The sequence below is a fragment of the Malania oleifera genome, chromosome 5 (assembly GCF_029873635.1).
Source record: "Malania oleifera isolate guangnan ecotype guangnan chromosome 5, ASM2987363v1, whole genome shotgun sequence".
Classification (NCBI taxonomy): domain Eukaryota; kingdom Viridiplantae; phylum Streptophyta; class Magnoliopsida; order Santalales; family Ximeniaceae; genus Malania; species Malania oleifera.
Genome location: NC_080421.1, coordinates 47,193,690 through 47,209,616, shown reverse-complemented (window position 1 = coordinate 47,209,616; position 15,927 = coordinate 47,193,690). Strand labels below are relative to the sequence as shown.

The 15,927-nt window shown below is 36.2% G+C and overlaps 1 protein-coding gene across 2 annotated transcripts in view; it reads left to right on the top strand.

Moving 5' to 3' along the window:
- Positions 1–11,077: 11,077 nt before the first annotated feature.
- The window catches only part of LOC131155157 (WD repeat-containing protein WDS homolog), a 50,208-nt gene continuing 45,358 nt past the window's right edge, over positions 11,078–15,927 (top strand). Inside the window, exon 1 of one of the 2 annotated variants that reach the window (XM_058108100.1) lies at positions 11,078–12,612. In XM_058108100.1, the coding sequence (XP_057964083.1) occupies positions 11,965–12,612 (648 nt within the window). In that variant the 5' untranslated portion in view covers positions 11,078–11,964. The remainder of the gene's footprint in view (positions 12,613–15,927) is intronic. The other variant, XM_058108101.1, reaches the window with a different exon arrangement.

Below are 15,927 nucleotides of genomic sequence, written 5' to 3'. Positions count from 1 at the left end.
TCATTGTGCTTGTGAACCAAGGCGAGGGCCTAAGCTGTATTGACCTAACCCCGATAATATATCGTGTGTGCTTTTATTTTTTCGCAAATTTATTTACTGCACATGTATGTTATAATGTGAATGTTGCACAGGATTTACTTTCCGCATATTAATCTTATCTGCGCATTTGATATTGCTTAGAAAGACCCTAGGTTGCGAAATAATACTGATATCTTACTTAACCTAGGATAAAAAGTTTAAAATTCCAATTCACCATCCTCTTGGGAATATACCAATCCTAACAGAAGATTGTGCTTATAAATCTTATTTTTGCTCGATGAGGCATAAAAATTTGTATGGGATTTATTAAGTGATTTTGAACCTTTTTTGAAAAGATTTTTCTTTTTAAGACGTAAGGATTCATCATCTCCCACTTCTCTCTCCTAGCAGAATATTTTCAATATCTTTTCAATCTTTTTCTTTTCAAGAATGACATTACACTCTTTTAATTTGTATAATTGTTTAGCCAACCTTTTGTTTTGATTTTTCAGGAAAGTTTTATGATAAGACATTCTAACTAGAGACTTATGAATTTTAAATGAAACATTTTCTAGTCGTCCATTCAATAACATGCTTTCATCATAAAACTCATTGCATGATTCAATACAAGATTTATCTCTATAACTATCATATGAATCAATGCATACAGTATCATCATCAGACACAATCAATGATTCATCATAACATATATCACAAATTTTTTCATAAGAATCATCACATGCATTATTAACAGAACTATTATTATATTCAATAGATGATTCAGCATGTAATATATTACAGAATTCGGCATAAGAATCATCACATGCTTCATTGCACGAATCAGTAAACGAGGTAGAGTAAGAATCATATACCTTAGTGTCTATTGATATTGCTAGCCCATGATTTAACTCCTCCTAATCACATAAGCTTGGAGCATTTGGAGGAGTGATCTCCTTCTCTTTGGGCTCTCCATATTTCTTTTCTAGCTCATCCCAGATTTCTTTTGTATTGGAACATGTCACAATCTCAAGTAGAATATTAAATTCTAAAGCATAATACAGTAAATCCATGGCATGTGAATTTGCATGCATTAAACTATTATCATTTTCAACTACTGGCATACAAATTCCTTTATCAATCACCTGCCAAGCCCTCTAGTCCATAGATTTTATAAAAATGCTCATTCTAATTTTCTAGGTAGTGTAATAAACACCACAAAACAATGGAGGACTGGAAGGTGACCATCCCTCTTCAAATGGGGATACACCAATTTGAGTCATCCCGATTTTTAGCAAAAATGTTTAAGTCAATGCTATGAGGCTCTGATACCAATTATTAGAATTGGTGTATTCCCAAGAGGGGGGTGAATTGGGTATTTAAAATTTATTCTTAGATATATCCAAATCAGCAGCAGTAATACTCAACCTAGGGTTTGTCTATATACTCATAAACCCAAATGCGTAAATAAATGAAAGATGCGGAAATTAAATCATGCGCAGCATTCACACAATAACATACATGTGTAGAAACATAAATTGCGAAAATATAAAACAGGGCACATACGATATGTTATTGGGGTTCGGCCCATACTGCCTACATCCCCGCCTCAGCTCGCAGGCCAGAGAATAACCACTATTGCTCACTTAATGGGTGGAATGACACCTTTTACAACCAGGTCAATTAACGGGGCTGACCACAACCTACAACTACACCTTACCACGATGATGCACTTAACTTTCCTAACCGGGTCAAAGTCAATACGAGTCCTTTACCAGGACAAGTCTCCCTCTTCAGGCCCACACCTGGAACACAATAATCAATATGAAATTGTGTACGATTTAAATGCTTCTCCAATAAGCAGATATATACCGATATCAATCAATGCACAGCACACAGATAAGAACTATAAGCTTAGTGCCGAAGAAGTGTAATCACACTCAATCTAATGTCAACAGACAATCAAGTGCAAAAGTGTATTCTCAGACTATCTTTGAAACAATATATCAATATACCTCAATCACAAGTAGGGTTTCAAAAATATCCAAATATAATGATCAAATATCTTAAAAATGATTTTTGAAAATATTATGCACAAGAGATATTTAAGTATAAGCTTGTAAAAATATTTTGTTTCACAAATCACAATACAAGCTTAGGAGTCTTGCAATAAAAATGCTAAGACTCTCAAGCTACCAAGTTTTCCCCATGCAATAGATTTATTGATTAAATTAGGGGGAAAAACTTTGGGCTAAACTCTCATTCGAAAAGCAATCGCACAATCAAAACAATGAGAGTTATAGCGTTGTAGGATCTCTCAAGATATACTCACTCAAAAAGATTTTGCAAGGGAATAGTAAAAGGATGAGTATTTGACTTAATATATGAAGAAAAGACTCTCAAAAATTCAGAGGATATTTTTGTTAATCAAACTCCTAATCATGTCTTAATTTTTGCAAATAAGCTCATATATATAGACACCCCCAAATTTTTGACTGTTGGGATATAGTGGAAATTATTAAAATTGTTTTAATCCAATTTAACTTAAATAACCCCGTGTTACTATGGTTAAAAATATAGTAACCCGAGAGGTTCAGTAGACCCAATTGCTAGGTTTGGTCAATCGAGGCTTTTTTGAACTGTAGGTTCAGTCGAAAAAACTTGAGGCGATTTCAGAACCTGCGAGGTTCGGTCGATCGGACCAAGTTTGGTTGACCGAATTGGGATGTTTGGTTGACCAGGTCATTTTTCTTCTTCAAGTTCGGTCAACTAGGGTGTAGGGGTTTTCCCACGTGCCAGTTTGGTTGACCAAGGCATTATAGTTCAACCAACAGGTCAACTTTTTTACCCTGGAGAGGTTCAGTCGACCAAAGTGTTTCTATGTGTTGGGGTTCGGTCGACCGAGCGAAGTCAATAGTTGACTTCTACCCGGTTCGGTCAACCAAGGCATTTACACTGCCTAGGTTCGATCGACCGAAACTATTCAAAAATCATTTTTGGCCCAAATAAAACCTAAGTTAAATCCCTGTTACTATAAGTTATTAACCTTATTAGTTGGAGGGATTCCTATAGTCATTTTATGGTCTTTGAGCTAACCCTAAAAATCCAGTGTCGGTCGACCGATCCCTAAGGTCCATTTGTGGTCTTGAGCTTATAGTTCCTACCATGCATAACATGCATTAATTATTATAGACCAATAGATAATTATTACAGACCCGAATGATAAATATAAAAATACAACTTAAAATAAATGAAAACTTCATGCTTTGCTCCTTTGCAATTTCATGGAATGCGCCGAAATATGTGCTCCTTTAATTGCTTCTTAGCTTCCATTTCTCATCTATCATCTGTGCTTAAAGGTAGACATGTTCATACACTAAATACACAGATGAGATACTGTGGTTTGTCATAATCAAAACAGGAGACAGACTCAAAAAGTCAACAGAACGGCTGTGTCTCTTTGTGTCTCAACCTCTGCAGCAGCAGCAGTGGTTGTCTTCTCTAATGGTCCACCATCGATTCTCAAATTTCGTCTCTCTCTGTCTCGGTTCTCTCTCAGCTCTCTCAGTCTCTCAGATTCTCTCAGTTCCCTCATTGTCTTTGTTCTTCTCCGGCATCTTTGCTCTTTCTAGCGTTGAGGATCAAGATCTGAACAACAGCTTGCTGTTGTGCGAACCCGATGACTGCTATAGTGTTCTCTCTTCTCCAATTCCTCTCTCTCTCTCTCTCTCTCTCTCTCTCTCTCTCTCTCTCTCTCATCTCATCTCATCTTTCTCTTATCTCTCTCATCTTACATGTTATTTTTTAGTATTTCTTCTTGAAGTATCTTAAGGCTTAAATTTTCTCTTTAGTAGTATTAATTTTTAATTTGTGTCCCACTTAAAAATAATTATGCTTTTGAATTTTGTTTGGGATAGTTCAATTTAATTTGTCTTTCTTTTATTTAAATACTGTTTTAAGTTTCAAACAATTTCTTCGGGCATTTTATTAATAAAGTCAGTGTTTTTATTCAGTAATCTTGTTAGAGTTTAATCCTGTTTAATGTTGTCATTAAATTTTGTTTATTTATTTAGTTAAGCTTTATTTAATATCTAGTTTAGTTTGCTTTTATTTAGTTGAGATATTGCAGGGTTTATTTATTTCATCATTCTTGTGTTGAGTTAGGTATTTAGTTTTACATTAAGGTTGAGTTTGATTTCGTTTATCCTTGTTTAATAGTGAGTTGATTGGTTAGTTTCATGCATGTTAATTCTTTAGGGTTTACGTAGTTCTCTTGCAAAAAATCTAAAAAATTCCAAGAACTAAATCTAAACTGTGTTCAGTAAAATTTTCTTTTCTTATTTTCTTTTGGGTTTACACAAAAGTTTGGAATTAAGCTGCATTCCTTGAGAAGATGATCTGACTCTTGGACTAATTATTACACGACTAAACTCTTACACTTGGGATAGCCTTCGCGCTGCTCATTTTTAGAGTGAGTCGGTCCACTTAGGACTTGTCAGGGCTTCATGAATATTGGTGGGAACACTATCCGGGGAGAGTTTGTATACGAATGTCTTGAGTGGTTCTAAAAGCCTCTTTTGTAGACACATAGTTAGTAATTGGATACTTTGAGTTTCGTCCTCCAATGTCTAGAGAGTATCTGTTCGATGGTTTTTCACGATTATGCCTGAAAGGTAAAGTGTAGCCAACATGGATATCTATATCATTAGAGTTTGAAGGTCTAGGAGTGTTTACCTCAAGGATATTCTCAAGAGATGGGTCGTCGGGTACCACGTCGTGAGGGGGGTTTTCTATTTCAGCTTCAACTTCAGGTGATGTAGACATATCTCTAGAACCTATATTTGCTTTTGAACTCACACCTTTTTCTGTATTGGGTTCCTCATTGCCATAAATTTCAATGTTGTGTTCATTTGGCCAGTCAAAACTCAACTAATTTGGCTCGTCATTACTGATCTCCCCCTAACGAGGAGAATTGGGCAAGGAAGAGAAAAATGTCTCGGACTCCAAAAAAGTGACATCCATGGTCACATAGGTGTGTTTGGTGGCCGGATCATAGCATCAATACCCTTTTTGGTGTACTGCATATCCCAATAAGAGGCATCGAATGGCACACGGATCCAATTTCGTGCGCTGATTTTTATGAATGTGGAAAAATGCGACACATTCGAAAATCCGAGGAGGAAGCATCAAGATCATAGGTAAGGGACCATAGGTAGATAAGGTCTGTAACAGAGACTTGAAATTCAAAACTTTGGAAGGCATCCATTTGAGGAGATGTACACCCGTAGTAGTAGCATCAGTCCAATAGTGACTAGGCACATGAGCCCCAAGTAATAGGCCCAAGCAGTTTCAAGAATATGATAGTTCTTTTGCTCAGCGACACCATTCTACCGAGGAGTCTGTGTGCAGGTGGTTTCATGGATAAGGCTATGATGCTGAAAATAAGCCTGAAACGGTTGATTCGCATGCTCACCACCATTATCTGATCGAAGAATCTGAATCTTAGTTGAGAATTAGGTTTGAACCATTGTGTGGAAGGACTAAAATACAGTCAGTACTTCGTTTTTATGTTTCAGTATGTAGAGCCAAGTCATGTGAGTACTGTCATCTCCAAATATCACAAACCAGCGGAAACCAAATTTTGTAGAAATTGGGGAAGGATCCCATACATCTGAGTGAATTAAAGCAAAAGGAACAGTACTTTTAGTCATACTTAAAGGATAAGTAGCTCTATGGCTTTTAGAAAGAATGCAAGTCTCACATTTCAAATCACATATTGAAATATTGGAAAATAAATCTATAAACAAATATTTCATATTACTGAAGGATGAATGCCCTAACTGACGATGCCAAAGCCAAATCTATCACTCGTTTTTGTCAACCGGAGGACACATATGATGTGCACGACCCATACTGAAATCGTGAACATAATAGAGCCCCCCTTTCTTAGTACCATGCCCAATGATCTCCTTGGTAAGAATATCTTGAAGTAAACAAAAAGTAGAATACATTAGTACAACACAGGTTAAAGCTTCAGTAACTTGGCTCACGGATAGCAGTTTATGGGAAAGAGAGGGAACAAGTAAAGTATTAGATAAGGATAAAGTGGGTGACAAATCCATGATTCCTGCCCCTGTAACTGGAGACATACCCCATTGGCATAAGCAATGCAAGTGTGCCGAGGTTGAAATGTTTTGGAGAAATCATTTTCATCGAATGTCATGTGATCGGTAGCTCTCGAGTCAAGTATCGACAAACTTCTGTCACACTCGTGTGACGAACTACAAAAGCAGTACCACAGTTATTGGGTTCCGAGATCGGTGGATCGCCCTAGGTGATCTCCATGTGGGGTGAGTGAGGGTCGTTGGATTTGGATATGGGACCAGCAGGAGGGGAAACGACAGTAGCTCACACAAAACAGTAGCAGCAACCTTCTCAAGCTGACAAGCTACTGAGAAAGAGGAAGAAATGGTCTCGGTATAGATGCATAATTAAGCTCAACCTTCTCAGGCTGACAGGCTTAGGAAAGGTAGCTAAACAAACAAGCTTCACCAAAGTCGTTCCAAGGTAAGCAAGGGCAACTTTAACAGTAGTACCAATTGAATCATACTTAGATATCGGCGTGACGGAGTAGTAGACGCCGTGAGAACCAAAGGTGAGAATCCCATAGTTGAAGAAGTGAAACACCGTCAAGTTCAGATTCGCTGCCAAACGAATTTAAAATATGTTTTTTTTGGGTGCAATGTAAAACTAATTAAAATTTATTCAAGAGACAGATTTTCCAATCACAGTGTAGAACCTAAGAACTCTTCATCGGGGGAGGGGGGGCTGGGTATTGCTGTAACGCCTCGAACCCTTAAACCTGGGTCCGATGTGTTATACCTGATAAAATCCTGATAATCCATGAATCAATATATATGCATCGTAAAACATAGCATAATCTTCATATAACATAGTTCTACAATACCAACATTCCATAACACCAGAGTTTGCTATAATCTAACTAGAAATCCATAAAATTTATCCATCACCTGAATTTTCCATAGATACATACATCTCCAACACATTTTAGTATATTCACAACCATTTCTCTCACAACATCCTTAAAACATAACAGCATAAAACATAAAACATATATATTTACATCCAAAACGTCATCAACATATACCCTGTTTCTCTATATTCCTAAAAACTAAGTACCCTCGAGCTCCCTAAGACCAACCTCGAGGATGTCCTGAAAAAGAAGCAATCATATTCGGGTGAGACACATCTCAGTAAGGGAAGAAACATACATATTAAAACAACGTGTGACCAACATGAGGTAAATATATATCATTTTAATTACATTTGCAAATCATCACGTAACATTGAAATCGTTTTCTAAACCTAAACAATCACATGCAAATATTTAACCCATGAGATTGCGCAAGGATAGGGGTGACTACCCGTCCATACAAGTAGCACCCCTCCGCTCTGATACTTAGGTAACCCTAAGGTCACCACTAAAGCATACCAAGGCACTTACCTTACTCAGTAAGCCCTCAAGTGTTAGATTAATCTTGTACTCACACAGTTCAACAATAGCTTACCGGCAAAGGCCCTAAGGATAGGGAAATCTACCCGCCCATACAAGTACGTTCCCTCTACCCTAATACGTTATGCGGCTACTGCCACATCTGAAGCTACTAGTACACTCGCCTTACTTAGCAAGCTCTCAGGTGAAAGGTACACCTAGCCCAATCATGTTCTACGTACACACATACTTTTAAAATCATAATACATCATTCTTTCTATCATTATTCAATCATACACATATGTTCATATTCATAGCTTAACATTGCATTGCATTTCACTTTAAGTGACTCTTTCCCATTTATATCATTCACGTTTCACATTTCATTTCATTGCATTGTCATTTCATCACATAACGTTTTCATTTCATTCCTTCGTACTATAGCTGGTCTTTAGCTATCATCAGTTAGTCCACATAGAAATGCGCTTGAATATGCTAATATGACTGCCTTTCAGCTGTCTTACATTTACATGGTTGCGTTTAACATACACAAGCAACATTATCCATATATTTATTCATAAAACTTTACTTACTTAACCTGCATCTCATACATTTAACATATATTCGCACTGAATCTCATGCCACACAGTTTAGCAGTAAAATTCATATATATATATATATTCCTGTAAAATTGGTCAACTCACATTTAACATTTATATGCTGAAAATACATTTGATTTCTCACATAATTCCTCGGAAAATATCTTTCACTTTCATTCATTTACTTTCACATGTACATAACTATATAACCATTCCTAGGCTCAGAAAACATATTTTAACATGGTTGGCATTTCAAATCCACATAAAAATATATATAAATAAATAACACATAATCCATTTTAATTCATGAAAAACCTGATTTAATACATAAATTTCTCCCTTACCTGACTTTCAAACTATGTTGGCAGGATCCCCGAACCAATACCCACAACGTTCACTTGGATCCTGAATTCAAAAATCCTATTTTAATTAGAATAAATTCCAACTAACTCAAATCTTAAGAAAAGCACTTATTTACTACTTCCTAAGCTCCAAATAATAAAATTCGTTAAGAAAATCCCAAAATAATTCACTTACCCTGATTTTGGGATGTTTCCCAAACCCCTCAAACCAACGATTAGCTCCTATAGCCTTACGGAGAATGATCCTACGAACCTCGTGGCGGTTCCGGATCGTCAAACCGGGTCAAATTCGACCCAAAATCGAAGAGAGAAGGTAGAAAAACGATTTTTAGAGAGAGAGAGAGAGAAGAGAGAGGTTGCGAGTTTTTAGGCTGAAAATGAAAAGCAACCTATTTATAGGCAAGGTTTCGTCGACGAGATACGTGGATTCGTCGACGAGGCACTGTAGAAACTTCATCGACGAGAAGATACCTTCGTTGACGAATTTCAGAGTTTCAAAAAATCTCTCTCGGGATTCCTTTGTCGAAGAGGAATTTGTGGTCGGTGATGCTCTTAGAAAGGCACTCGTCGATGAAGATAGGACATTCGTTGACAAGGCCTGCTTTTCTTTTAAAAATCCCTTCTTTTTTTTTCCCTTATTATCCATTGATCCATTTTATTTGTTGTATTTCCTAATTATTTTAAATTCTAGGTTATTACAATTGCTGTTGGGCACCCAAAAATAGCAACAGAATGCTATTGGGTGCGGTGTAAGGAACACATATGCTTCGTCGGAGGGTGGGACACATAGAAACAGTAACAGAGCTCAGTTAGGTGTGGCGGAAAGAACACCAGTGCTTCATCGGAGGGCTTGAATGGGCTACCGGCGAGCAATCCCTGAAGTTGGGGATCTAATAGCAAAAAATAGTCAGGAATCAAATAGCAATAGATCAGCCCAGTTCACTAGGATTTCGGGAAACTGGAAGTCGAGGCACTCAAAGGGTTTGGATTTATGATCTTCAGGAGATGAAGAACACTTGTTGAAGCAGTGGACAACTAGATTCTTGACACACACCAACAATTTTGTCTCCTTCCAAAATCATAAAAAATTTTAAATTACAATCTTATTGCACTCGCCATATAGATACATGAAAAGTAAGGTGTATTCCCAAGAGGGGGGTGAATTGGGATTTAAAAAAATTTCTTTTACATATTCTTTTAATAAGTTTCGTTTGTTAGTTTTGAATCCCAATTTATCTTTCTTTTCAGCTATCATACACAAACACAATGATTAATAAATCCTTTGAACTTTAACCAATCTTAATCACATAAGAATAATTTATTTGCAATGATCAATACTCAATCCAATCAATAGGATAAACTTGTTTTCACAATAAAGTAAAAACTTTCAGCAAGCTTCCAAAATTTATATTTTGATATCAAACAAGTTACTTGTGTTTAAGTTGGTTAATAAACTTTGATGTTTATCAACGTACTTCCTTTAATCAAGATTTCCGCAATCAACGTACTTTCTTTAATCAAGATTTCTGCAATTATCAAAGCCAAATTAATTTCCAGCAATTAACTAATCATCCACGTAATTTATAAATGCAAAAAATTAAAGAGAGTAGGGTAAGGAAAGTGACACCGTATTTTTACAAGGTTCGGTCAAAGACCTACGTCCTTACCCCAAGCAAATTGCTGTGAGGACTTTCCTTTCTAATTTTTTTATTAGGCCAAAGTTACGACCTCTCTAACAAGAATCCCCTCTCGTTAGTACAACAATCCAATCCCTTGAACCGTCAACAAGTCTCCCTAGCAAGAATCCCCTCTCGCTAGTCCAACGATTCAACAACCTGAACTGTAAAAAACAACAAGATACAGTTTGTGTATAATGACACTCTCAAAAGAACTGATTAGTACAATTGAATGCACAACAAAAAATACTTCAATTAAATATCAACATAAAAAGAATTGAAACTCAGAAATTTATCATCGGATTCTCTGTTAGATTTGAATTTCTTAGTAAGTGAACCGTGTGATTTGATCAGCAAGAATTTCAATAAGAAAACTTTAGCAGAGTGTATACAGTAAGAGTTTGAAGAGTATGAACAATATTGCTTGAATGCTGATTTTTATTTGCTACTTCAAATGAATTTAATTAAACACTAGCAAGATTCAAACATAGAATTAAGGAAAGTTGATTTTGGACTTGTAAAATTGAAAAAGTAGTTAATTTTTTATTTTGTAATTTATTAAAAAACAAAAATAAAAAATAATATTTATATCTATATATATATATATATATATATATATTCTAAACTAAACAAACTCTAAATTTTTCCGCACTATTGTCAATTTTACTAATTTCTTATTTGTTTTCCATTCATGGGTATTATTATTTTAATTTAAATATAGAATTTCCTTTTGCATTTTTTCTGCGCCAAACATAAGCCTCTCGCTCTGCAACGTCTGGCTAGCATTTACTGTCACTGCGCGGAAGAAACGACAGCGTTTTAAGAATTTTTTTTGTAGCTACTCTGAAAACGCCGTCGTTTTAGTGGCATAGCTTGCACGTCGTCGTTTTAAGTCGGACACGTCTGTCCCTCTCGCTTCTGGGCTTGCTCTGAGTCTTGTCTTCCCATCGATTCCGATCCTCCCACCAGCATATCGTCACCCATGTACTAGGTTTCCTGCCTTCATTTGGAAGCCCTTCTCTTCTCACTGCAGTCTGCACCTGATTTTTGCGCTTTACAGCCACAGGGACGATTGCTATTTGAGTTATTGGGTTCTTTTGCCTTTTTCGATCTTCAATTTGAGGTTTTGGGTATTAGGAATTTATGGATTTCTCGTAATATTTTGAGTCTTTGCCTCTAAAATTTTGTTCCAGCTTTTATATATTTGGGCAAGTGCTGTGTTGAGGTTTCAGTTTTTTTGCTTTCCGGGCAGCTCTGGTTTTAGTTCTTTTGCTTCTTGACCTTCTACTGCTCTCACTCATTCATTTGGTGTTGTGTGTCGCAGCCCTGATTTTACTTCGAAATTTTTGTATTACTCGCCAAGTTTCAAATTAGTTTGACGTATTTGGGTCAGTACAGCTTGGTTTTCGGTTCTTCAGTTCTCTATTTTCTCTGCTGCTTTCAATCCTCATTTCTAAGGTTTTGGGTTTTTTGACGCTGCTCACTCTGAATTTTGGGACTATAAGCTAAATTTTGAAATCAGTTGGGCATTTGGGTCACTGCTCTTTTGGATCCTCTGGTTCTGAATTTTGCTGTAGCTTTCAAATATTATTCAAAGGCTAGCTTTGCGGACAGTGTGTTGAGATTTTTGGGCCTGTGTCTTTAAAGTTTTGGCTTTAGATTATGGTGGATGAGGTACTGTTTTTGATCGGTTTCAAAACTTAGGCTGTTATGGAGAGCAGGAGAGATGGGAATATTTGATTATAAGAGGGGAAGTAGTTAAACCAGATCGTTGTAAAGCTGGTCGAATTTTGCCACTGATGGAGAATCCACAAATGATGCTCGGCCCAACGGGCCTAATAAAGAAGCATGAATTTGTTAGAGTCATTATTCAATGCCTATATTCTTTTGGTTATGCAAAGTCTGCATCTTGCTTGGAATCAGAATCCGGTATTTCATACAAATCTACAGACTTCAAAATGCTTGAGTCGCAAGTTCTTAGTGCGAATTGGGATGATTGCATTCATACCTTTAATGGAATTGAAGATTTGATGGATGACACAAGATGTTTGGCATTGTCTCTGGTATTTAAGCAATGCTTGCTGGAGTGTTTGAATCGTGGGGATGATTCTTTGGCATTGGCAGTTCTACGGAAACGGGTTTCTGCATTAAAATTGGGCAGAGAGAAGATTCACAAGCTTGCTCTTTATATTCTTTCCATAAAGGAGACGAGAATGGACAAGCTGGACGACAGTGACATCTGTGAATTGAGAAAAGGGCTGTTGGTAGAGTTGGAAAATTTGCTTCCTCCGCCTGTTGTGTTGCCTGCAAGACGGTTGGAGCATTTGGTTGAAATGGCTGTTAGTGCACAGATAGATTCATGCATGTATCATAATTTGGATGATACCGTTTCACTCTATGAGGATCATTGCTGTGGTAAGGATCAGATTCCGATGGAGACTGTTCAGGTGTGCTTATTGTTGCTTCTTATTGCTGCCGGAGTTCAGATATTTTAGTTTACAAGTAAATTAAATGAAAGAATTCATATATTTAACAGCAAATAGTTGGAATAAAGGTTTATTTGTGAGCTGAAATGAGTTTTTCTAGTTGATTGAATTGAATTAAGGTATGGAATTTGAATATGGTAACATAATCATGCATGATAATGGAATTTATTGAACTGTAGTCTGTACCAGCTAGGGTCTGTTTTGTTCATGGCAATATATAGTTTTTTGGTAAATAGTGATCCTATTTCCTTTGTTTGGTGTCACATGCCAATTTTTTATTTGCAGGAAAATAGATTCCATCTAAGAGTTGAAACAACTACCCTTAAAAGAACCCCCCCCCAAAAAAAAACTCTCTCCTAACAAACAAAGGAAAATTAAGGAAGAAAAAAGTTTTTTTTTTTCCTTGGAAAATAATGTTTCATTTTATATGAAAAAATATCTTCCATCTAGGAGTAGAAAACAACTTCCTAAAGAAAAAAAAAAAATGATGATCTCTCCAAACAAACAAAGAAAAATAAAGGAAAAATTACTTTTATTCTTGGCAAACATTTCTCTTATTTTCTGCTGAAAAATATTCCTCCTTCAACCAAATGGAGCCTTACTTTGGGTTATGTAATTGTCAGGTGTTTCATATTATCATTAGTTTAGATTCTTGCATGCTTTACTTCATATATATGTATATATATAATTTATTTGAGGGAGGAGATGCACAAAGCACAAAGCAGAGGATAAGATATCCTTGTGAATACCGCAACGAAGAAAAAAATAAAAGATTTTAAAAAAAAGAAGGAAGCAGAAAACATCATGTCAACAAAGCCATCATCTCTCTTTGAAAGTCGAAAAAACTGAATCCCATTATAGCAACTAGATGAAAAAACCCAAAGAGTCGCGGGAAACTGAATTCTGTTCAAATTCTTTTGAGTTTGCCTTCTTTTGTTTTTTGTTTTATAAGTTGGTGATAATTCAGAGGAATGAAAAAGAAACTATAAGTTGAAGTTGAAAATTCATTCTGAGTAGTGATTATTATTGCTCAAATATCATTAATTCTGAAGAAGAAAATTTGGGAATCTGTCTTGTTTATCACAGCTTTTAAAGTTAAACTAGTCTTTGGAATGTATAATTTTTAAATTACTTGACAATAATAGGATTTGATGATTTGTTTTTCTATTTGATTAGTAATTTCTAACTGATAGATTATAGCCTCGAATTCCATAAAAAAGTGATTTGATATTGATTTGTTTCATTGCCATAAGGTACTCCAATAGTATGCAAACTTTCATATTATATGGCCCTTTTGTGATGAAAGAAAGAAGATGCAAGTGATATTGTCAGTTGAACTAATCTATTAGTGCATATTCCTGCCTTATTCACCACACAAAAATAGAAAGAAATAGATAAGGAAAGCGGTATGCATTAGATATTTAATGAAATCACCCACCCTCGAGCAATTGTGTGATCATCAATAAGTAAATCATAGTCAACTGGGTTTATTGCAGCAGTTTGAAGTTTCTGTGAAATACTGGATGTGTTCTCTCATGCCTGATTTTCTTTTAAAAATAGAGATTGAAGAGAAGTTTCATTCAACAACTGATCATTGGTTCAAGTAAGACAAAGAAATAAACAATAGATGGCAATTGGGTTAAGTTGCGTTGGTGATTTTGTTCAGATGATGTCCCCTAATATTGTAAATGAAATTTATAAATCTTCCTCACTGTGAGAATTCTTTATCTAATATGGAAAACCAGGCCCGCTGAGCACCGATTAGCTAGAAACACTGGGTTCAAAAACTTTAAAATTTAGTTATCCTACATACAGTTGATCTTGTCCTTCCCTAGTTGTTTTGGAAGCGCTTCTGTTTTTTCACTCTTTCTTTTCAAAACAGAAAGGGAGGGGGTTGGGTAGGGATAAATTAGCATTCAACCAACCACAGCCACCACTTAGCATTTTTATTTCTACTGCCTTTATTTTTTAGATATGCTTTTTTATTAGTTTCCCAAACACATAGCATAGGCATTCTTAGGGGCATCTTATAAAACTTCCCTTTTAATAATGATATTCTACAATGACACAACATGGCCAGAGCACTTGTCCATTTTAGGCTTTTAGCTAGTCCAAATTAATTCAATGTATGCATTCTCAATTTCTCTTTTAGCTTCTATAATAAATCCAAGGTACTGAAATATGCTCATAGTAGGAATTTCTTGACCATCAAGTTTAATATTTTATTTTTCACCATTATTTACCCAAGATTGACTGAAATTACATTTTTCGTGTACTCTGATTGTACTTATCTTCTCTGGATAAGAGAGAAATTTTATTAATAACCAGGTCAAAGTACAAGAGGTCAGAGGACTAGGTGTCCACATAAAGCAATGAACAATGGTCAATAACCAAAAATATTATAGAAGAGCTGCCTTCCAATTCCTTTTTTGAAGTTCAGGCAATGATAATCCCTGCAAGAAACATAGAGAATGGACCCAAAACGAAGCCAAGAATATTCTATCTCATAATGGATGTGGGCAAGTTAGGCGTCCCCTTTAACTTCTTGAATTCCTCTCAAGCCAAAGAGTTCAATTGATTGCAAAGCTTCCTTGTTCCGTAAAGTGTGTGTCCCTTTCTGCTTGAACCAGTTCACTAGCAAGAGTTCTCTCACATTCTGAGGCACAACCCATGCTTCTCCGAGATATGAAAAGAGAGGATTCCAAAGGCATGATGCCACCTTACAATGAAGAAACAGGTGGGTGTTTGTTTCATTGGGATCACCACACATCAAGCACATATCAGGATTGAGAGACATGTGGGGCCTTCTTATTTGTAACGTGTCATAATACTATCCTACAACACAACCCAAATGAAGGTTTGAATCTTCAAGAGAACCTCAAGCCTACCAAATGATTTGGCTCCAAGGGAAGCATTGGGAGAGGGTGCTTTTAGGAGACGTGAGAAAAAAATCTAGTGGAGAACAACCTTGAGGAATCACCCTCCCATCTCTCATCTTTCCTCGGAGGGTCTGATATGGAAAGCAATTTGGTAAGATCTTCAACCTCTCCTTTATTGAGATACTTAAAAAAGTTGAGATCCCATGAAACACCCCTCTCCCAGAAGGAAAGAATGAATTGATTGGTGCATAGTGAAGAAACAACCGATGCACCTACAGCTCCAAAGAAATCTCACCCACTCAAACATCCTCCCAGAAAAGAACTTTGTTCCTATTGCCCACTTTGAAACGGATTATAGGGAAGAATTGACATGCTACCTGGGGTAAGAACTTCTTGG